At 40.6% G+C, this 22,094-nt stretch overlaps 1 protein-coding gene across 1 annotated transcript; it reads left to right on the forward strand.

Annotated features, from left to right (window-relative positions):
- The first annotated feature begins 470 nt into the window (after positions 1 to 470).
- Positions 471 to 17,235, forward strand: GRSF1 (G-rich RNA sequence binding factor 1). The gene is made up of 10 exons (XM_060779397.2): positions 471 to 860; positions 4,172 to 4,328; positions 6,060 to 6,215; positions 7,573 to 7,716; positions 8,590 to 8,725; positions 10,420 to 10,598; positions 10,711 to 10,832; positions 11,153 to 11,288; positions 13,253 to 13,341; positions 17,031 to 17,235. The coding sequence occupies exons 1-9, from the start codon at positions 486 to 488 to the stop codon at positions 13,312 to 13,314; spliced, it is 1,467 nt and encodes a 488-aa protein (XP_060635380.2). The 5' UTR covers positions 471 to 485; the 3' UTR covers positions 13,315 to 13,341; positions 17,031 to 17,235.
- The last annotated feature ends 4,859 nt before the right edge of the window (positions 17,236 to 22,094 follow it).

Raw genomic sequence — 22,094 nt, forward strand, 5'->3', positions numbered from 1 at the left:
CCAGCCCCGCACATCGCATGATGTGTTCTGCATACAGGTTAAAAAGGTTGGGTGAGAGGATGCAGCCTTGCCGTACGCCTTTCCCAATCTTGAACCAGTCTGTTGTTCCGTGGTCAGTTCTTACTTTTGCTACTTGGTCCTTGTACAGATTCCTCAGGAGAGAGGGGAGGGGGCTTGGGATGCCCATCCCAGCAAGAACTTGCCACAGTTTATTCTGATCCACACAGTCAAAGGCTTTAGAATAGTCAATGAAGCAGAAATAGATGTTTTTCTGAAACTCTCTGCCTTTCTCCATAGCTCTACATTCCACTTCGCCCCCTGTGGGACTCTGGGAGTCGTAGTCCCGCGAGGCCTGAGCACCGCCTCGCTGAGCGTTCTGAGGTTCCCCCTGTCCAAACTGCAAATCCCGTCATCCCTCGGGGCGTCGCCATGGCATCCGAAGAGGGCCGTGTGCCAATTGGAGGGTTCCCTCAGCGGCGCTTGGGATGCCGGCCCCGGCCCCTCCTTTGGCTCCTCCTCCTCCTCCTTGGCTGCGCACTAGGCCGCAGGTCTCCCCCTCGGCGTGGAGCGGCCTTCCTCCTCGGCCTCCTCCGCCTCCCATGGCCGCCGGGACGCGCTGGGTGCTGGGCGCGCTGCTCCGCCAGACCGGCGCCGCCTCGGCCTCGCTAGGCCTCTCCTCCTTCTCCTCCTCCTCCTGCCGCCTCCTGCGCTGTCTGGGTGCGGCAGCCGCAGCAGCAGCAGCGACGCAGAGGCGAGGGCTCTCCCGCTCCGCCGGGCCGGTGCCGGGCCTCAGCGCCTTGCCCGGACGCCCCCTCCTGGCCCCGGCCCTGGCCCTCCACGCCAGGACGGGCTTCGCGCAGGTGGGACGACCAGCAGGCCTCAAACACCTTCGCTGGCTCCTCTTAGGAGAGCAATGCATGTTAGGTCATGTTTGTGATAAGCAGCACCATTCCTCTTCCCTTAGCGTAGCAAGAAGGAGTATTATTATTATTATTATTTATACTATTATTCATTGTAGTAGGAGTAGTATACTTCCCTTAGCATGGGAATTACTATTATTATGTATACTATTACTACTAACAATAATAATATTTCCCCTAGCAGTATTATTATTATTATTATTATTATTATTTCTCTTCCCTTAGCACGGGAGGAATTATTATTATTATTATGTATACTATTACTCATAACAATAATAATAATAGTAATAATTTATTATGGGTTATTTTTACTATTCCTCTTCTCTTAGCATGGGAGGAATTCATTATTGTTATTGTTATTTTTTATACTATTACTCATCATAATAATGTACCCTATCACATTATTATTATTATTACTTTTTCTCCTCCCTTACCTTACCATGGGAGGAATTATTATTATTATTATTACTACTACTAATAATTATAATAATATTTCCCCTAGCATTATTATTATTACTTCTCTTCCCTTAGCATGGGAGGAATTATTATTATTATTACTACTACTAATTATAATAATATTTCCCCTAGCAGTATTATTATTATTATTATTATTATTATTATTTCTCTTCCCTTAGCATGGGAAGAATTATTATTATTATTATTATGTATACTATTACTAATAATAATAATAGGAATAGTAATAATTTATTATGTGTTATTTTTACTATTCCTCTTCTCTTAGCATGGGAGGAATTCATTATTGTTATTGTTTTGTTTTTTTATATTATTACTCATAATAATAATTTATCCTAACATATTATTATTGTAACTATTTCTCTTCCCTTAGCATGGGAGGAATTATTATTATTATTATTATTATTATTAATATTATGTTATGTATACTACTACTACTACTACTAATAATAATAATAATATTTACCCTACCATTATTATTATTATTATTATTATTATTATTTCTCTTCCCTTAGCATGGGAGGAATTATTATTATTATATATACTATTACTCATAATAATAATAATAATAATAATAATTTATTATGTGTTATTTTTACTATTCCTCTTCTCTTAGCATGAGAAGAATTAATTATTGTTGTTGTTATTCTTTATACTGTTACTATTACTCACAATAATAATCTTTCCCCTACCTTTATTATTATTTCTCTTCTCTCACCCTGGGTAGGAATTATTATTAGTATTATTATTATTATGTATACTATTACTAATAATAATAATAATAATAATTCATCCTTTAGTATATTATTATTATTTCTCTTAGCCTGGGAAGAATTTATTATCATTGCTGTTTTTGTTGTTATTGTTGTTGTTACACAAATAATTATTCCTTTTCCCTTAGAATGGGAGAAATTATTTATTATTACTATTAATATTCCTCCTCATCACATAGCATGGGAAAATGTATTATTATGCCTTTTTCCTTGGCATGAGAGGAATGTATTATTATTACTATTATTAATAATAATAACACTTTTACTCATAATAATAATAACAACCACAATTCTTCCCTTAGTATATTATTGCTATGCCTCTTACTTTAGCATGGGAGGAATTTATTATTATTATTATTCCTCTTCCCTTAGCATGGGAGGATTTTTTATATTATTATTATTATAAAATTATTATTATTCATAATAATAATTCTTCCCTTAGTATTTTATTATTTCTCTTTTCTTAGCATGGGGGGAATTTACTATTAGTAGTACTAGTATTCCTCCCTTAGCATGGGAAAAATTATTTATTATTCACTTAGCATGGGAGAAATTTATTATTCCTCTTCTTAAGAAGGGAAAATATTATGTTAGTATAGGAGAAATTACTATTAATCATCATAATAATTATTAGTTTTATAAAAATAATCCCTCTTCTTTTAGGATGGGAGGAAATCTTCCCTTATTATGGGAAAAATTATTATTATGGTTTGTATTGTTGTCTTGTTGAAGGCTTTCATGGCAGGAATCACTTGTTTGCTGTGAGTTTTTCGGGCTCTGTGACAAGGTCCCAGTAGCATTCTCTCCTGACGTTTCTCCTGCATCTATGGCAGGCATCCTCAGAAGTTTGGTCAGGGGCCTGTGAGAATGAGGCAAGTGGAGTGTATATATATCTGTGAAATGTCCAAGGTGGGATTGCCTCACTACAACCTACTTCCAGTGGAACAATGAATTCTATGAACAGGAAGAAGGAGTAGCCATGGGGAGCCCAGTCATAGCAAATTTCTACTTGGAACACTTTGAGGAACAAGCTCTGGAAACGGCAATTCAAAATGCCCACTATATGGTTCAGATTTGTGGGTGATAATGCCACTGGAACGTGGCCATACAGCCTGAAAAACTCACAGGAAGCAATTATTTGTTTTATTTATTGTAATTACCCTTCCTTATTATTTTGTTATTTTTATTATTATTATCTATAAAATAAATTCCTCTTCCCTTTGGATGGGAAATTATATTTTTATTATTATTTATATTATTTAATATAACGAATAATAATTCTTCCCTTAGGATTGGAGAAAATATTATTTATATTATTATTTATTCAAAATTCTTTCCCCTTAGGACGGGAGCAATTATTATTTATTATTATGTATATTATTATTTATTATAATGAATACCAGATCCTGCCACATCATGGAAGCTAAGCAGGGTCAGCTCTGGTTAGTATTTGGATGGGAGACTGCCAATGACTGCTGGATGCTGTAGGCTAGTATTTACTAAACTGGTCTTCCAGGTGTTTAGGACTGCAGCTCCCAGAATCATTGGCCAAGGCAGCTGAGGCTTCTGGGAGTTGAAGTCCAAAACACATGGAGGACTAGCGTTTGGGAATCACTGCTATAGCCTATATTTCTCACTCTATCCCTTTTCTTATCATCTTGAGGTGTCAGTGCTGGGATATCCCTTGCGATATGGCAAACCGACATCTACATTTCTCGTTATTTATGTTACAATTGTTTTTAATTGCCCTATACTTGTCTCATGATGTTTTGTATCGATGTTGTTCACTGCTTTGAGTCGCCTGAGGGCTGAGAAAAGCGGCATATAAATAAAGTAAATAATAATAGTGGAATGGCTTCCCTAGATGTACTTTTAGTTTTCCTGGTTGTGCCCTTCCAATATCCACCAGCTGCTTGTCCTCATTATACCAGTCTGTCATTCACATCCTGCGCTGTGTGTTTACTTACAATCACGACATTGAAACAAACACTTTTCCCTTTGAAGGACCACAGTACTCCCTTTCAAGAAGAGTACCCTCCCCTCTCGGAATATGAGCCGCATCCTGCCAAGTCAGGCGAGGAGGAAGAGGATGTGTATCTTATCCGAGCCCAAGGCCTGCCTTATTCCTGCACTGAGGAAGATGTTCTCAACTTCTTTGCAGGTAACCTTACTTCTGAATGGCCCAGATGGCGGGATGCCTAAAGATCAAATTCCGTAGGATGTTAAAACACAAGGTTTCCTGTCCTGTGTGGGGTTATTTTTCTCTCTAGCTGCTGGGCTCTGATCAAGATCGTAACAGGGAGGGAGGAGATGCAAATGAAAACTTCCATCTTGATGCAGATGACATCTTCAAAAGGGAAGTGTGCCCTCACTTCTCGGCTGTGTGACTGAATGGAGTATACCAAGATTCTATGTGTGTTTTCTATGTGTGTGACAAAAATACATGGTTTTGTATTCTGATCTGCATGTATGTTTTTTTCCTGCTCATTTCCACTTTTACATAGAACATTTTCCACATTTTACATGGAAAATTTTAGAGAAAGATTGTTTGTTTAATGATATTCAGGAATTGTTTACCAAGAAAAACGGCATACTGATAACAGAAAATAAACCCATAGAGAAATATAAACCCATTTATACTTGAGTATAAGCTGACCCGAATATAAGCCGCGACCAGAGGTAATTTTCAATGGTAAGCAAACAGTATTTTGGCGGCCATTCCCCCCCCCCCCCCCAACCAATTACTGATATATATTTTCTGTTCGTCGTGGGAGTTCTGTGTGCCATATTTGGTTCAATTCCATCATTGGTGGAGTTCAGAATACTCTTTGATTGTAGGTGAACTATACATCCCAGTAACTACAACTCGCATACGTCAAGGTCTGTTTCCCCCAAGAGCGCCTCAAGAGCACCTCTGGGCAAAATCAACTATACTGCGAATGCTTACTTTACGTAATGGGTTGAGCCGTCCCTGCCGTGGCACCTAATTTTACTACAAAAAACTAGGAAAATGTATTGACTCGAGTATAAGCTGAAGGTGGGAAATGCAGCAGCTACTTGTAAATTTAAAAATGAAAAATAGATACCAATAAAATTGCAGTAATTGAGACAACAGTAGGTTAAATGACATAAAACTGCAATTTAAGATAAGACTGTCCAACTCTGATTAAACCATTATTTTAACCTTCAGTGTAAACGTACTTACATATTCTTCCAATAATAATAGAGTAAAATAATAAATGTAATAATAAAATAGTAAAATAATAAATGTAATAATAATAAATAAAGTAAAATAATAAATGTAATAAAATATTATTAATAAAGTAAAATAATGTAAATGTAATAATAATTAATTGAGTAAAATAATAAATGTAATAATAATATCAGGGTAAAATAATAAATAACTTTGACTCAAGATTAAACCATGGGGGGCTTTTTCAACCTTAAAAAAGGGCTGAAAAACTTGGCTTATGCTTAAGTATATAAGGTACTCACTTACTGCATCAAAGCCGTAACAGGTGAAGAAGAAGAGAAAACAGAAGAAAATCAAATCTACCTTGCTGGGACACGTGTTTAGAATAAATTAAATTTTCAAAAGAGTTTTTGTTTGTTGTTGTTTTTTAAATATCATAGACAAGAGATGCTATAGCACCAAAGATCATATTCTGAATCATCACTTATCTTAGGCACCGAGGAGAATATCCTCTGATGACTAGCATCTGTACAAGCCATTAGAAAGTCAAGCTAATTTTGGATGAGGAATAATTCGGGGTACAACAAACTATGGCTTGTCTATGGCTGAAACAAAACACTATGAAACATCAAAATGTCCTATTGTAAATGAATCAGCCTGAATGTGGCTAATCTTCCTTTATGTCTGATAACTTTCTAGGCAGCAAAATCCGAAATGGTGTGAACGGCATACACTTCCTCTTAAACCGAGATGGCAAGCGGAGAGGAGATGCTCTGATCGAACTGGAGTCAGAGCAGGATGTGCATAATGCCTTGGAGAAACACCGGAGATATTTGGGGCAGCGCTACGTGGAAGGTATGTGATTACTTTTAGCCTGGCGTTACAGAAGCTTTTTGATTTATTACAACCTAATAAAAGGGAATCTGTCTTGTCTATCATGAAACCTAGTCATCTGAAACCTACCTACTTTGTACTGTACACTGTCATGTATTTTTGTTTGCTTTTATAATAGACTAATCCATATTACAATATTTCGTCACATAATAGTTGCAACATTATGTTGAAAAGGGGGGCTGCGACTATTAAGCAATGAAAAAAATCTGCTTTTGATTCTCTGGTTTTTGACTGTGATGACTATTATGTGGCGAATTCCAGTAATTCAGTGGACTCATAGAATAGAGTTGGAAGAGACCACATGGGCCATCTAGTCCAACTCTCTGCCATGCAGGAAATATTTAAATACAATTTGGCCATTGCCTGTAGTACCAGGTCAGGTGGCAGACTTTGCTAACTTTCCATAGAGACAAAAATAAGACCGCTTTGCACAATTCTTCCCATTAATAATAATAATTTTTTTAAAACTTTTCTATTCTACCCTATCTCCCCAAAGGGACTCCGGGCAGATTCCAACATACAAAGGCAAACATTCAATGCTACCATTGAACAAACAATACATAATAATCGAATCCAGGGGGAGCATGGATGAGCTCCCTCTATCAGCTCCAGCTCCTCATGCGGGGACACGAGAGAAGCCTCTCACAAGGATGATAAAACATCAAAACATCTGGGCATCCCCTGGGCAGACGGCCAATTCTCTCATACTAGAAGCGACTTGCAGTTTCTCAAGTTGCTCCTAACACTATAAAAAACCCAGAAAAAACACCATGCATGAAAACAACCTTGTTGTTGTTGTTTATTCATTCAGTCATTTATAATTCTTCGTGACCTCCTGGACCAGCCCACGCCAGAGCTCCCTGTCGGCCATGGCCACCCCCAGCTCCTTTAAGGTCAAGCCAGTCACTTCAAGGATAAGATCCATACATCTTGCCCTTGGTTGGCCCCTCTTCCTTTTTCCTTCCATTTTCCCCAGCATCATTGTCTTCTCTAAGCTTTCCTGTCTTCTCATGATGTGGCCAAAGTACTTCATCTTTGCTCCTAATATCCTTCCCTCCAGTGAGCAGTTGGGCTTTTTTCCTGGAGTATGGACTGGTTCGATCTTCTTGCAGTCCAAGGCACTCTCAGAATTTTCCTGCAACGCCACAGTTCAAAAGCATCTCTCTTCCTTTTCTCAGTAGAGAAAGCTCAACAAGAAATTAAAAGAGTAGAGAAGGAGAGAAGTAGCAGTGTGAAGACTTAGATATTTCTTAGAATACTTCTGATAATGTTTAAAGAGATTTAAATTTTCCATCTGTCTTGTGGGATTTCTTTATAGTTTTTGAAATACATAATGAGGATGTTGATTCTATCATGAAGAGCCTGCAGTCCAGCTCAACGTCTGTGACCAACGATGGAGTGGTGCGGTTGAGAGGCCTTCCCTATAGTTGCACAGAAGTGGATATTTCTGAGTTCTTCTCAGGTGAGTCCTGTATGGAATAGTAATTCTGTCAAGACAGTGATTGTAAGCAAATAGTGAAGGAGAAAGGATATCTGTGCGTATGTGCTGTGGTAAAAACTGTCCCAAAAAGACAAATTCGAATTGGGACACAAACAAATATGTTGAAGAATATCACTATTTCTCTGTCAAGGATATGAAAGTTAAATTTGATTTTTTCCGTAGGTAGGAAAAGTTCAGCTCACTGGAAACAATGCAGGAACATACTTATGACCTGAAAGCAAAAACCTAAGAATAGTTGTTTCTGATGAAGCGTGGAGAAATAATCAGGCAACATTTGTGTGTTGTGTAAAATATAAATGATTTTGTTCCTTTCATCTGCAGATACGCTCCATTCTCATTCTCAGAATTATTTCAAAAATTAAACTGGCTTATATTATATTCTGGTAGTCCATAAAAATTATAGTCAAAAATGTCTGAAGGATACCAGGAATTTTCTGAGAATTCTTTAATGTTGCTATTTTGACACAGACAGGATGAAAACTCCTGCATTTTGCTTCTATAATGTAAATCTACATTCACATAGTTAGGTGATGGTTGAACTTCTATGGAATAACAACATGATGCAACCAGTTGCCTTCCTGGGAATGTTCCTGCTCTTTTCACAACATGATTGCATCAAATGACATATTGAAAGAATTAATGAGTCATTATGCATCATCCAAGAATGTGCAATGAAGTGATGTGCACTATGTAATGCATATTTGGTATGATATTAAATTCTGGAATATGCATTTTTTAAATTTTTGCCTTGCACAAATCATATGTAAAAAACATGCCACTGCCAGGATTTCAGTATTAAAGAGTCTTCGTTGGGTTTTTTTTTTTTTTTTGCAGGTTTGTCTATAGTTGACATAACATTTGTCATGGACCAGAGAGGGAGAAGGAAAACAGGAGAAGCCTTTGTGCAGTTTGCTAGTCCTGAGATGGCAAACCAAGCCTTGCTGAAGCATAAGGAGGAGATTGGGAGCCGGTATGTGGATATTGGAAAGTGGAGCACCTATGAGGGAGGGATAATAGATGCATTACTTGCACCTGTAATCAAGATGTCATTATGAAATAAGCAGAAATGGAGCTGGTCACTGCTCTGGGACGGCCCCCTCCAGTGTGGCCTGTGCCACATACTTCCTGATCAACATGCTGCCTTCTTTAGGGATTCCTCAAGATTGGAAGGCATTGGAAGATAAGAGTGCTGCTATGTGAATTCACAATGTCAGTCAGCGTTATGATGCTGAGAATTGGGGTTCTTCTAGTTCAGATAAATGGGTGGATTTGCAATCTTTGGTTCAATTTTCATTTTGTCAGTATTGGCATGCCTTATCAACATATCTCAAATTAAATAAGAAAAAAATTAAGAAAAGAAAGTATTCTGGATCACTTCACTTGCCATGCTAAAAATTATTTTCTATTAAAGATGTTTGGGATTGCATAACAATAATAATAATAACAATAACAACAACAAGCAGCAATTAGGATCAATGCCATCAAAGCCAAAATTGAAAAGTCGACGACAGATTCCAAATGTAGACTCTGCAAGGATGCAGATGAAACGATAGATCACATCCTCAGCTGTTGCAAGAAGATTGCACAGATGGATTATAAGCAGAGGCATAATACTGTTGCTGAGATGATCCACTGGAACTTGTGTCACAAATACCATCTGCCTGCGACAAAAAACTGGTAGGATCACAAGCCTGAAAAAGTTACACAAAATGAATATGTCAGACTACTCTTGAGACTTCTGAATTGAGACTGACAGTGTTTTGGAGTACAATACTTCTGACCTCACGATCGTGGAAAAAAACAAAGCGTGGATCATAAATGTTGCAATCCCAGACAACAGCAGAATTGACGAGAAGCAATTGGAAAAGCTTACACAATATGAGGATTTAAAGATCGAACTGCAAAGACTGGCACAAGCCAGTAAAGGTGGTGCCAGTGGTGATAGGCACACTGGATGTAGCACCTAAAGACCTTGGCCTGCACTTAAACACAATCGGTGCTGACAAAATTACCATCTGTCAGCTGCAAAAGGCCATCCTACTTGGATCTGCACATATTATTCACTGATACATCACACAGTCGTAGACGCTTGGGAAGTGTCCGACATGTGAACGAATACAAAGCCAGCATAGTGATCTTGTTTGCTGTGTACTAATCTTGTTCTGTATCAAATAATAATAATCTTTATATCCCACCCCCTCTCCCCGAAGGGACTCGGGGCAGCTTACTCTCTCCTTCCTTTTTTGCATCTGGTTGCCATTGTCCCCAGATGGCAAAATCTAGTTTGGAGAGCAGTTACAAAGCATAATTTCATATCCAGGTTTGATTGTGGTTTAGACCACAATCAAAGATTCATATTGTAGTGTGGTCAAAAATTGTGGGAATTTGAACAAACTAGTTTCTCTAATTTGCAATGTGGTAGAGTGAGCTTGGAATGGACTTAGAATAACTATAAACATGCAGTGCATCTGGGTCCTTCAATACATTGTACCAATATTTTTTTAAATCTCATTTTCTATCTGCTTGCTGACCATGAGTCATAAAGCTAAACTTAATCTTCATAATCCATTCAAAGTTTAGTATCATCTCTGACTTGAACCTTTGTGTGTTTAAAGTGCTGCAGTAATCAATAGTAATCTATTTTCTCCTTTTTTAAAACATTAGCTACATAGAAATATTTCCAAGCCAAAGAAGTGAAATCCGAACGCACAATGGCTTTTTCCGGGGCAAGAAGATGATGGGTTTTCCCACCACAAAGCAAGATTCCGACTCCCTTTTTAATGAAGGTGATTTGAATGAGGCCTTAAGTCCCGTTGCAGCTTATGAAAACAATAAAGAACACGGTAAGTTATTGTTATTGTTTAAAGTGTCTGATTCACCTCTTTGTCTTCTGCATGTCAGAAAGATGCAGATGGAAATGATTTGCAAATGTCGATTCTCCCCTTCGTTCTGCAGAACTATTCAAGCAAGCCTTTGAAAGGCCTCGGGATTCGATGGAATCTCGGAGTTTCCCCTCGCCTCACTTTGTTCACCTGAGGGGTCTTCCTTTTCAAGCAACGGCCCAAGATATTATAAATGTACGTAGGGGGTAAGGCTATTTACTTTCTTTCACGTTCCAAACAGAGGTCTTAACTTCGCATTTACTGAGATTGTTAATTTGAAGTCATTTTATAACCAATTTGCTCAAATTTATTTTTGCCTTTCTCTTAAGTATCACTTCATATTCTCAGTGACCTAGTTTTTAGTATTAACCCTGATGTAACAGATTTCAACCAATCTTTCCCAGAACTCTGCTGAAAGAGAGAGAGAAGTGGGGGGGGGGGATCACTGGGACAAACCAGCTGATAATCAAATGAGTTACAAAATCTGACATCTTCTCCCCTCAATTCCTTAAAAGTTTTTTGCGCCCCTGAAACCAGTGAGGATCACTATGGAATATAACTCAAGTGGGAAAGCCACCGGAGAAGCAGACGTGCACTTTGAGACGCATGAAGATGCAGTTGCTGCCATGGCTAAAAACAGGTCTCACGTTCGTAAGTCGGGTTTCCCCTTTTCCTTTGTGGGATATTCAGGATTGGGAGGGTAATGCCAGGACAGTATTGAATCCTTTTATTTTGTATCAAAAGCATTGCAGAAATAAGTATAAAACTGATAAAAATAACAGCACAAGAGGGTAAATATTTCTTTACCAAACCAGGCAACAGTGACTGCATTGCTTGTAACTTTAAACAGTTCTTCATGAGGCAGGACATGGTGGGCAGGCATGCCGATGTGGAGTTGTTTGTTCTGCTCCACAGTTGCACAAGATGGATTCTTCTAGGTAGTCCCATTTTGCCAGGTCCCATTTTCGATCTGCCCACTCCATTTCTGAGTCTGTTCAGGGACTTCCAAGTGGCCCATTCTTGGTTTGTCCCTGGAGGAATACCCTCGTGGGGGGCTATCCTTTTGGGATTTCCTGGTTTAGCTGCCCAGAGGGATACTCCTGCTGTTGCTGGGGAAACCTTAAAATGATTGGTGGTTCTCATTAAGCTTTTCCTTGATTTGAGTCTACTGGGAGGAGGCTGATTGCTATGCGGTGGATGGCTATCACGGTGTTCAACCTTCTCTCACTCAGTTAGCAGCAACTTCCCATCACACATCAGAGGGGGCAATGCCAGCTAGCTTGTATAGTTCATCAACAGGTGTAGGTTTGAGATATCCAGTCTGAATGAAACATTCTGCATGTTTCATTCAATGCTATGTTCACCTGCTTTGCATGGAGAGACTTGTGCCAAACAGGGCAAGCATACTCGGCAATTGAGTCTTGAATCAGAGGGACAGGAAAAATGTGTGACAAAGGGCATAGGATGCAATAAGGTCATGCTTTAGGTAAAAAATTATTTTCTGGTTGTCCTACTTGCATGTTGTCCCCTTGAGATGCATGGCAATATTTATTTATTTACGACATTTATATTCCGCCCTTCTCACCCCGAAGGGGACTCAGAGCAGCTTACAAGTAAAAAGTAAATACAATATATTATATTATTATCATAGCACAATATTAATGCTATATATTACACTGTACTATAACATTATACTGTAATATTATTAGTAATACTACATTTAATATTAAATAATTATTATATTATATTATTATTATTTGTATATTGTATTACATTATAATATTATCACTATTATATTATATTATATTATAAGCACAGTGCAGGAGACAAATGAAGCTGTCTTCCTGACCCCTCTCTTCATTCTGATCTCAGAGCAGTGGTTTGTGCTGGGGGTGGGGGGGGGGGGGCTCCCAACTGATGGCACTGGAGGCAAGATGGAACTGCCTTCATGCCCCCCCTCTAGATCAATAAAAGGCTATAATATTAGAACCCCAAGTACCTGTTTTCTTTATCAAGATTACAGTCAATACACTGCTTGTCAATTGTACATACGCAAAATCTGATACAAGTTGAACATCCCTTATCTGAAATACTTGGGGCTAGCATTCCATATTTCGGATTTTGGAATAATTGCTTATACATAATGAAATATCTTGAATATGGGGCCCAAGTCTAAACAAATTCATTAATGTTCCATATGCATCGTATACACATGGTCTGAAGATTATTTTATACACTGCAAGTTGTCTTGTGGAAAATATTGGGATATAAATAAACATAATAATAATAATACATAATAATACATAACATTTTAACAGCATTGTGTCTGAAATGGAAGATTGGGGTTTTCAGCTTCTATTCTAGTGTGAATTGCTGTGTAGAATAGAAGCAGCAAACCCCTATCTGCCCCTTATTTTTTGCTTGCAGCCAAAGTTTAGGACTTTGTGTGATGAGGCCACTTGGGATAGTTTCGGCTGATATGAATGGCACCTCCAGATAATCTGAGACTTTGGACAATGACAGTAATATAACATGAGTGATGCTGTTACTGTGCATTGTATTGCTAAATTTCAAGTGTTCATCTACTAAAGCTTTTTTTCTATTTTGTTCTGCAGAACATAGATACATTGAATTATTCCTGAATTCATCACCAAGCAGAAAAAATGGTTGCCAGTGACAATGGCATGTAATTACCAAAGTTTAGGTAAGTGTTCTGGCAAAGTTACAATTCTTGGAGAAGATGCTGGGCTGTTGAATTCTTTTCAAGATTTTATGATCTAAGATTCTTGCCAAAAATTGCCCATTATGTGTTGAAGAAGGCTTTCATGGCTGGAATCACTGGGTTGCTGTGAGTTTTCCGGGCTGTATGGTCATGTTCCAGAAGCATTCTCTCCTGACTTTTTGCCCACATCTATGGCAGGCATCCTCAGATGTTGTGGGGTCTGTTGGAAACTAGGACAAGTGAGGTTTATAAATCTGTGGAATGTCCGGGGTGAGAGAAAGAACTCTGGTCTGTTTGAGGCAAGTGCAAATCTTGCAATTGGCTACCTTGGTTAACATTGAAAGGTGCTGCAGACTCATTCAACCAGAGAAGTCAGCCATAGCAGAGCACTTGATGAACCAACCTGGACACAGCATATTATTTGAGAACGCAGACATGCTGGACAACCAACAACCACTATGTCAGACTACACAGAGAAGCCATGGAATTTCACAAGCATGTGGACAATTTCAACAGAAAGGAGGAAACCATGAAAATGAACAAAATCTGGCTTCCAGTATTTTAAAAAACCTCTAAAATCTGGAAAGTAAATAAAAAACAACACTCACAAAATCAAGGAATTCCAAATATAAAAAAACTAGCTGTGCCCTGCCACACGTTGCTGTGGCCTATAGTAAAACTTATCAAAGTTGAGGTAGATATCTGGACTATTACGAAAGAGAGGTCCCTACCTATTCCTTCCCCCTTTTCCTCCCCCTTTCTCTCCTTTCTTCCTTCTCTACCTCTTTCTTTCTTTCTTTCCTTCTTTCACTACTTGGTTTCATCCTTCTCTCTTTCCTTCATTCCCTCCCCCTTTCTTCCTTTGCCTTTCTTCCCTCCCTGTTTGCTTCCTTCTTTCTCTTTTTATTTCCTTTTATTTCACCACCATCATAACAATAACAATAATGCAGTGCATTGCCTCTGGGACCTGACACCTCTCCCATTCCCCCTAAAAGGGTCTCAGAGGAATAATAGCATCATAAATAATCATAGAAATAACAACCTTTACCCGCCACGCGTTGCTGTGGCCAACCTTCCCTCTTTCTCTCCTTCTTTCCCTCCTTCCTTCCTTCCCTCCCATCTTTCCTTCTCTTCCTTCTCTATCTCTTTCCTTCCTTCCCCCTTTTTCTTTCTCTTCTGGTCTCTTTTCTTCCTTCTCTCTTTCCTTCTTTCCTTCCCTCCCTCTTTCTCTACATCTTCCCCCTTACTTCACTCCCTCTTTCCTTCCTTCATTTCCTTTTTTCTTTCCTTCTCTCCTTCTTTCCTTCCCCCTTTTTCTTTCTCTTCTGGTCTCTTTTCTTCCTTCTCTCTTTCCTTCTTTCCTTCCCTCCCTCTTTCTCTACATCTTCCCCCTTCCTTCACTCCCTCTTTCCTTCCTTCATTCCCTTTTTTCTTTCCTTCTCTCTTTCTTTCCTTCCCCCTTTTTCTTTCTCTTCTGGTCTCTTTTCTTCCTTCTCTCTTTCCTTCTTTCCTTTCCTCCCTCTTTCTCTACATCTTCGCCCTTCCTTCACTCCCTCTTTCCTTCCTTTATTCCCTTTTTCCTTTCCTTCTCTCCTTCCTTCCTTCCCCCTTTTTCTTTCTCTTCTGCTGTCTCTCTTTTCTTTCCTTCCATCTTTCCTTTTCTTCTTCCTTTTTTCTCTAACTTTCCTTCCTTCCCCCTTTTCTTTATCTCCCTTTCTCTTTCTTCCTTCTTTCCTTCCTTCCTGTCTTTCCTGGATTTTGACAGGGTGGGAAGGGGCGGGGTGGGGTTTAGAGGTGGTGTGAAGTAAAAGGAGGTATGATTGGGGCAGGGGAGTGATGGAGCGTGGGGTTGCGTGTGTGTGCGTGCGGCGGCGGGGGGAGTGATGGAGAGTGGGGTTGCGTGTGTGTGTGCGGCGGCAGGGGAGTGTGATGGAGCGTGGGGTTGTGTGTGTGTGGGCGGCGGGGAAGTGGGGTTGTGTGTGTGTGTGCGGCGGTGGGGGAGTGATGGAGCGTGGGGTTGCGTGTGTGTGTGCGGCAGCGGGGGGGAGTGGGGTTGCGTGTGTGTGTGTGGCGGTGGGGGGAGTGATGGAGCGTGGGGTTGTGTGTGTGTGTGCGGCAGGGGGTGTGCGGCGCGGCGGAGCTTGGAGTGGGCATGGCTTGCGCAGAGGGAACGTTGGCCGGAAGACTGTGCGCGCACCAGGGAACTTGCTGCTGGGCACCAATGCGCATGCTCAGTTGTTTTGCCGTTTTGTGAGTGTGTTGTTGTGTTGTTTTTCATTTTGAGTAGATATGTTTGTACCTTATGGGTTGTGTTATGGGCATGAGAATTTTGGTTAAGTTTCGTTGGGGGGTTTGTGAGTTTTGTTTTGCCGTTTTGTGAGTGTGTTGTTGTGTTGTTTTTCATTTTGAGTAGATATGTTTGTACCTTGTGGGTTGTGTTATGGGCATGGGAACTTTGGTTAAGTTTCGTTGGTTTTTTTTTGAGTTTTGTTGTTTTGCCGTTTTGTGATCGTGTTGTTGTGTTGTTTTTCATTTTGAGTAGATATGTTTGTACCTTGTGGGTTGTGTTATGGGCATGGCAATTTTGGTTAAGTTTCGTTGGGGGGTTGTGGAGTTTTGCTGTCCGGTTGAACCAACCTAACAGATTTATATATATAGATTAAGGTCGGCTATCACCTCCTAACAAAGGAAGTAATGCTACCCCTCTATTCTGCCTTGGTTAGACCACACCTGGAATATTGTGTCCAATTCTGGGCACCACATTTCAAGAGAGATATTGACAAGCTGGAATGTGTCCAGAGGAGGGCGACTAAAATGATCAAGGGTCTGGAGAACAAGCCCTATGAGGAGCGGCTTAAGGAGCTGGGCATGTTTAGCCTGAAGAAGAGAAGGCTGAGAGGAGACATAATAGCCATGTATAAATACGTGAGAGGAAGTCATAGAGAGGAGGGAGCAAGCTTGTTTTCTCCTGCCCTGGAGACTAGGATGCGGAACAATGGCTTCAAACTACAAGAAAGGAGATTCCACCTGAACATTAGGAAGAACTTCCTGACTGTGAAAGCCGTTCAGTAGTGGAACTCTCTGCCCCAGAGTGTGGTGGAGGCTCCTTCTTTGGAGGCTTTTAAACAGAGGCTGGATGGCCATCTGTCAGGGGTGCTTTGAATGCAACTTTCCTGCTTCTTGGCAGAATGGGGTTGGACTGGCTGGCCCATGAGGTCTCTTCCAACTCTTTGATTCTGTGATTCCTCTGGCAGGAAGCAGCCAAGCCTTGAAGCTGCAAGGCCATTCAGTGCTAATCAAGGTGGCCAATTGCAACATTCACACCTGCCTCACACAAACAAAGAATTCTTTCTCCCATCCTGGGCATCATTCCACAGATATATAAACCTCACTTGTCCTAGTTTCCAACAAACCTCACAACCTCTGAGAATGCCTGCCACAGATGTGAGTGAAATGTCAGAAGAGAATGCTTTTGGAACATGGCCATGCAACCTGGAAAACTCACTCACAACCCATTACCCATTATCTTTCAGGCTTACCTTTGCAAGTACTAAGGTAGAACATGTTTTTTAAATGTAAGTTGAAATTTGAAAGTTAAAGAAAAAAGACCTCACATTTTTTGTTTTGCATTAAAATAACCCCTCTTTCTTTCTTTCTCTGTTTCTCAACAGGATAAATCAAGATGCATCTCATTTGCACATTTTCCTAGGTCTGGCGTACAGGCATTCCTGTAACCAGGGGAAAGGACAAATTCTAGAGGACACTTTTTTCCTGAATTGCTTTTCAAGGAAAATCCCATCGCTGTATCTAAATACCTATATATTTGTGCGGGATATGTTTTATGTAAATCCAAAATTAAAGTTAATTGTCCTTCAACTTCTTGCTACAGTACATGACATGGTAGAGTGAGGGCCAAGTGCTGGTGTGTGGATGGATGATCATAGATTACCATCATTCGGGAACCTGGCCAGTGCAGATAGGAGCTGGCTCTGGCTTCAAGAACACTGCCAAACATCAGTGCAAGCTCAACTGTTTCATGTCTCTAGCTGTGTGCATAGTCATGCGTTGAAAGAGAGGAATATGATTCTGTAGCTTGCTGCTGATTGCTCAGACATGGTGAGTCAGTAGAAGAGCTCCAGGTCCACTAGTCTTTGCATTGAACATAGTACCAGAAATGCTTTGGTTGTTGTAGGTTTTTCAGGTTGTATGGCCATGTTCTAGAAGCATTCTCTCCTGCTGTTTCGCCTGCATCTGTTGCAAGCATCCTCACAACCTCTGGGGATGCTGCCACACATACAGGCAAAACATCAGGAAAGAATGCTTCTAGAACATGGCCATACAACCCGAAAAACCTACAACAACCCAATGATTTTGGCCATGAAATCCTTCAACAATACATAGAAATGGTTTGATTCAGGAAGGTTGTCACAATGAGTGTGGAATGGGAAAGCTCCACAATAAAGAGCTTTGCATGCAGATGGAATGTGCTGATGGATACTTTGGATCAGAGGTCAAAGGTAACTTTTGCACATGGAACTTTTGGTTATACTTAAGACGCAGTAGTATGCACTGGCTGCAGGCATGTAGCCGGGGGGGGGGGGCTCTCCCCCCCCCCCCCCCCCGAAATTCTCATGGTGGTTCGCGAAAAGGCCTTACTGGTGCATTATTTAAACTGTTATGTTTATTTATATCATGATCTGATCACCATACTCAATATATCCCATATGCATGGGGGCATTGGGGTAATGATACAAAAGGTTTGCTAGGCTAGACCCTCTTTCACTCACACTCAGACCCCTCCGGAAAACGAATCACCCCCCCCCCCCAAATGAAATCCTGGCTACGGGCCTGACTGGCTGGAAACAAAGCATTTGCCAAAAGGTGCCATTTGAACACAAGTGTGGGCTTTAAGATTATTTAGACTTTAGCAAAGCAATGCGTGTTGAAACCAAAAAAACAATTCCTGTCCTGCCTCAGTTGGTGAAGTTTATTTAAGGAAAGGTAGTTGCAAATCAGCAGGGTTTTTTCTTGGACATTGGGCGGTTGGGAGTGTGACCCAAGAGCCCACAAAATCCCTGTACAGGAGGGTTGAATGATGTCTGAATAGGTGAGTGTTAGTGGGGAAGGGGATTCCCTTTGAAATCAGACAGAAAGTGCCTTCAGTGAGCTGGACCTGCCTGCTAACAGTGACACCACAGAGTGCAGCCTTGTCCGGTGCTGGTTTCAATTAAATTGAAAGTACAATTTTTCTATTCAGTGGGGATAAACTTTGCATCTGTACTTCCTTATTGGCCTAAGCGAGACGGTGATCACATTTGCCAGGTTTACTATCCTCTACCTATATGTCTTTCCCTGGCTCTTGCATAAGCATTTTGATCCTATACAGCTTGCATTTCACAAATATGGCCAGGCCACTTGCTGTCTTATCAGGAGCCATTGTATTCTCTGAGTAACAGAGAAGATGCCCAGCCCCAAATTGCTGGCTGCCATGTACTGTGACAAGTAAGGTGTTAAGCACTGCTTAGTTTTGCCTCTGATCATTTTAAGTTTATGTATGAAACTTAATAAATGAAAAGCTTAATTCCTTAATGCAGACGGTTTGCTTCAGGGTCCTTTATCCTGTTTTGCCCAGCTTGGTGCTACCATTTTATCATTTCCTGTAAGAAGTAAACTCACCATTCTAGTACTTATTTATCGTGTCAGGAGCAATCAGACATTTGTATTACATTTTTAACAAAACACAGACAGACAACACAAAGTTTGCAAGCTTGGTAGTTGATTAAATGTCCCTTGACCAGTAGCTGGCCACTTGGAGTGCCTCTGGTGTTGCTGCAAGAAGGTCCTTCATCGTGCATGTGGCAGGGCTCAGGTTGCATTGTAGCAGGTGGTCAGTGGTTTGCTCTTCTCCGCACTCGCATGTCATGGATTCCACTTTGTCGCTCCATTTCTTATGGTTGGCTCTACATCTCGTGGTGCCAGAGTGCAGTCTGTTCAGCGCCTTCCAAGTCACCCAGTTTTCTGTGTGCCCGGGGGGGGGGGGGGGGGGGAAGTCTCTCGTTTGGTATCAGCCATTGGTTGAGGTTCTGGGTTTGGGCCTGCCACTTTTGGACTCTTGCTTGCTGGGGTGTTCCAGCGAGTGTCTGTAGATCTTAGAAAACTATGTCTTGATTTAAGTCATTGACGTGCTGGCTGATACCCAAACAAGGGATGAGCTGGAGATGTCACTGCCTTGGTCCTTTCACTATTGGTTGCTACTTCCCGGCAGATGTCAGGTGGTGCAATGCTGGCTAAACAGTGTAATTTCTCCAGTGGTGTAGGGTGCAGAGACCCCGTGATAATGCAGCATGTCTCATTAAGAGCCACATCCACTGTTTTAGTGTGGTGAGATACACATAGGTGCCTTGCATTAAAATAATATGCCCAATACTTGTTCAGTTGGAAACCAAGAATTGCATTCTTATCATATAATTATAAACTGAATGTGCACACTCTAATGGTAAATACCTCTTGTTTTAAGTTAAAATTCCTTGTCAGAAAGCAATGTCTTGCAGTACTAGGTTTGGGCCTAGTTCTGAGATCCTGTGCTGAACAAAACCATGCTTCACTGACCCATAAATGTGTACTTATAAACAAAAGCACAGAAAGCTATCTGTATGCTATGTGGATGTGTATGAAAGAAATACATACTCGTGTATCTAAAAGAGATTTTTATGAAGGAATCAAAACAGAATCCTATCTGAGCAATATGCCTAGTAAACTGCAACCCAGATAGTATCTCCTCATTTGGGAGAACTAGGGTTATCGTTTTAGTCTTGATTGTCATCTGAGGCCTCATCAATAGTGCCATATAAAATCCACAGTATCTGCTTTGAGCTGGATTATATGGCAGTGTAGACTGGCCATGGGAAGCTTTGGCCCTCCAGGTGTTTTGGACTTCAACTTTCATCATCCCTAAGAGCTAGTAGTCTGTTACGGGTTGTGAGAGTTGAAGTCCAAAACACCTAGAGGGTCAAAGTTTTCCCATGCCTGGTGTAGACTCATAATCCAGTTCAAAACAGATGTGGTTTATTTGCTTTGAAAATCTGGATTATATCGCAGTAGATCCAGACTGAGTTTCTAATACTCCTTTAGAGAGAACAAGTGTTTAACTACTGAACATATAAGCAGCATAGGGCAATTCCTTGGAAATTATGAAATTGTAAATAGGGTTCCACATGATTCCAAATGAGGGCATCTTGCCCAGATTGTCTTTCCTGCATAGGTAAGTTACTCTGCAATTACCTTTATCAATTTACCAATTTTAAATCCTCAATATACCATTTTAGAAAACTTTTTTCCCTTTAAGTCTGTGATTTAATATCCACAAAATTGCACTAAAGGGAAACTTTGCATAAGCCAAAAGCCACTTCCCCAATTAGCCTTATTCCAAATGATAATTGCAGCATGGTTTCAGTGTGTTCACAAGCTTATTGGATGAACAGATCAAGGAGAATGTACAGTGGTTTGTGTGAATTCAGATTCTGTAGCTTTGATTCAATTTCTAGTTCATTTGTTAATAAAGATGGCTCCCCTATCCAAGAAAGTGAAACATTCTCAAAAAGTAAAGTCCTTGAGTAAGTTCTCCCTTGCATTATCAATATATACCAAGCTACCTATCTGACCGCATCTCCGCCTATGAACCCACCAGGAGTTTGAGATCTTCCGGGGAGACCCTGCTCTCGATCCCGCCTGCTTCTCAAGCTTGGCTGGCGGGGACGAGAGATAGGGCCTTCTCGGTGGTGGCTCCTCGGCTGTGGAACGCCCTTCCTACGGACATTAGACTAGCACCATCTCTAATGGTATTCCGCAAAAAGGTGAAGACCTGGATGTTTGTGCAGGCGTTTGAGTAATTTAGTGCAATCTGGTAATGGAACATAGGAATGGAACAATGGACGACGAACCTGGACTACGCTTGGATGATGAGAAGATTGGGTACGGTTGTTTTTTGTAATAATTGTGCATTGTAATTGCTTATTGGTAATTTATGGATAACTAGCTGTGCCCTGCCACGCGTTGCTGTGGCCTATAGTAAAACTTATCAAAGTTGAGGTAGATATTTGGACTATTATGAAAGAGAGGTCCCTACCTATTCCTTCCCCCTTTTCCTCCCCCTTTCTCTCCTTTCTTCCTTCTCTACCTCTTTCTTTCTTTCCTTCTTTCACTACTTGGTTTCACCCTTCTCTCTTTCCTTCATTCCCTCCCCCTTTCTTCCTTTGCCTTTCTTCCCTCCCTGTTGGCTTCCTTCTTTCTCTTTTTATTTCCTGTTATTTCACCACCATCATAACAATAACAATAATGCAATGCATTGCCTCTGGGACCTGACACCTCTCCCATTCCCCCTAAAAGGGTCTCATAGGAACCATAGCATCATCATCATAATAATAGAAATAACAACCTTTACCCGCCACGTGTTGCTGTGGCCAACCTTCCCTCTTTCTCTCCTTCTTTCCCTCCCTCCCTCCCTCCTTCCTTCCTTCCCATCTTTCCTTCTCCTCTTCTTTCTCTATCTCTTTCCTTCCTTCCCCCTTTTTCTTTCTCTTCTGCTGTCTCTCTTTTCTTTCCTTCCATCTTTCCTTTTCTTTCCTTTTCTTCTTCCTCTAACTTTCCTTCCTTCCCCCTTTTTCTTTACCTCCCTTTCTCTTTCTTCCTTCTTTCCTTCCTTCCTGTCTTTCCTAGATTTTGACAGGGCGGGAAGG

Source organism: Anolis sagrei, chromosome 5 (assembly GCF_037176765.1).
Source record: "Anolis sagrei isolate rAnoSag1 chromosome 5, rAnoSag1.mat, whole genome shotgun sequence".
NCBI classification, from domain to species: domain Eukaryota; kingdom Metazoa; phylum Chordata; class Lepidosauria; order Squamata; family Dactyloidae; genus Anolis; species Anolis sagrei.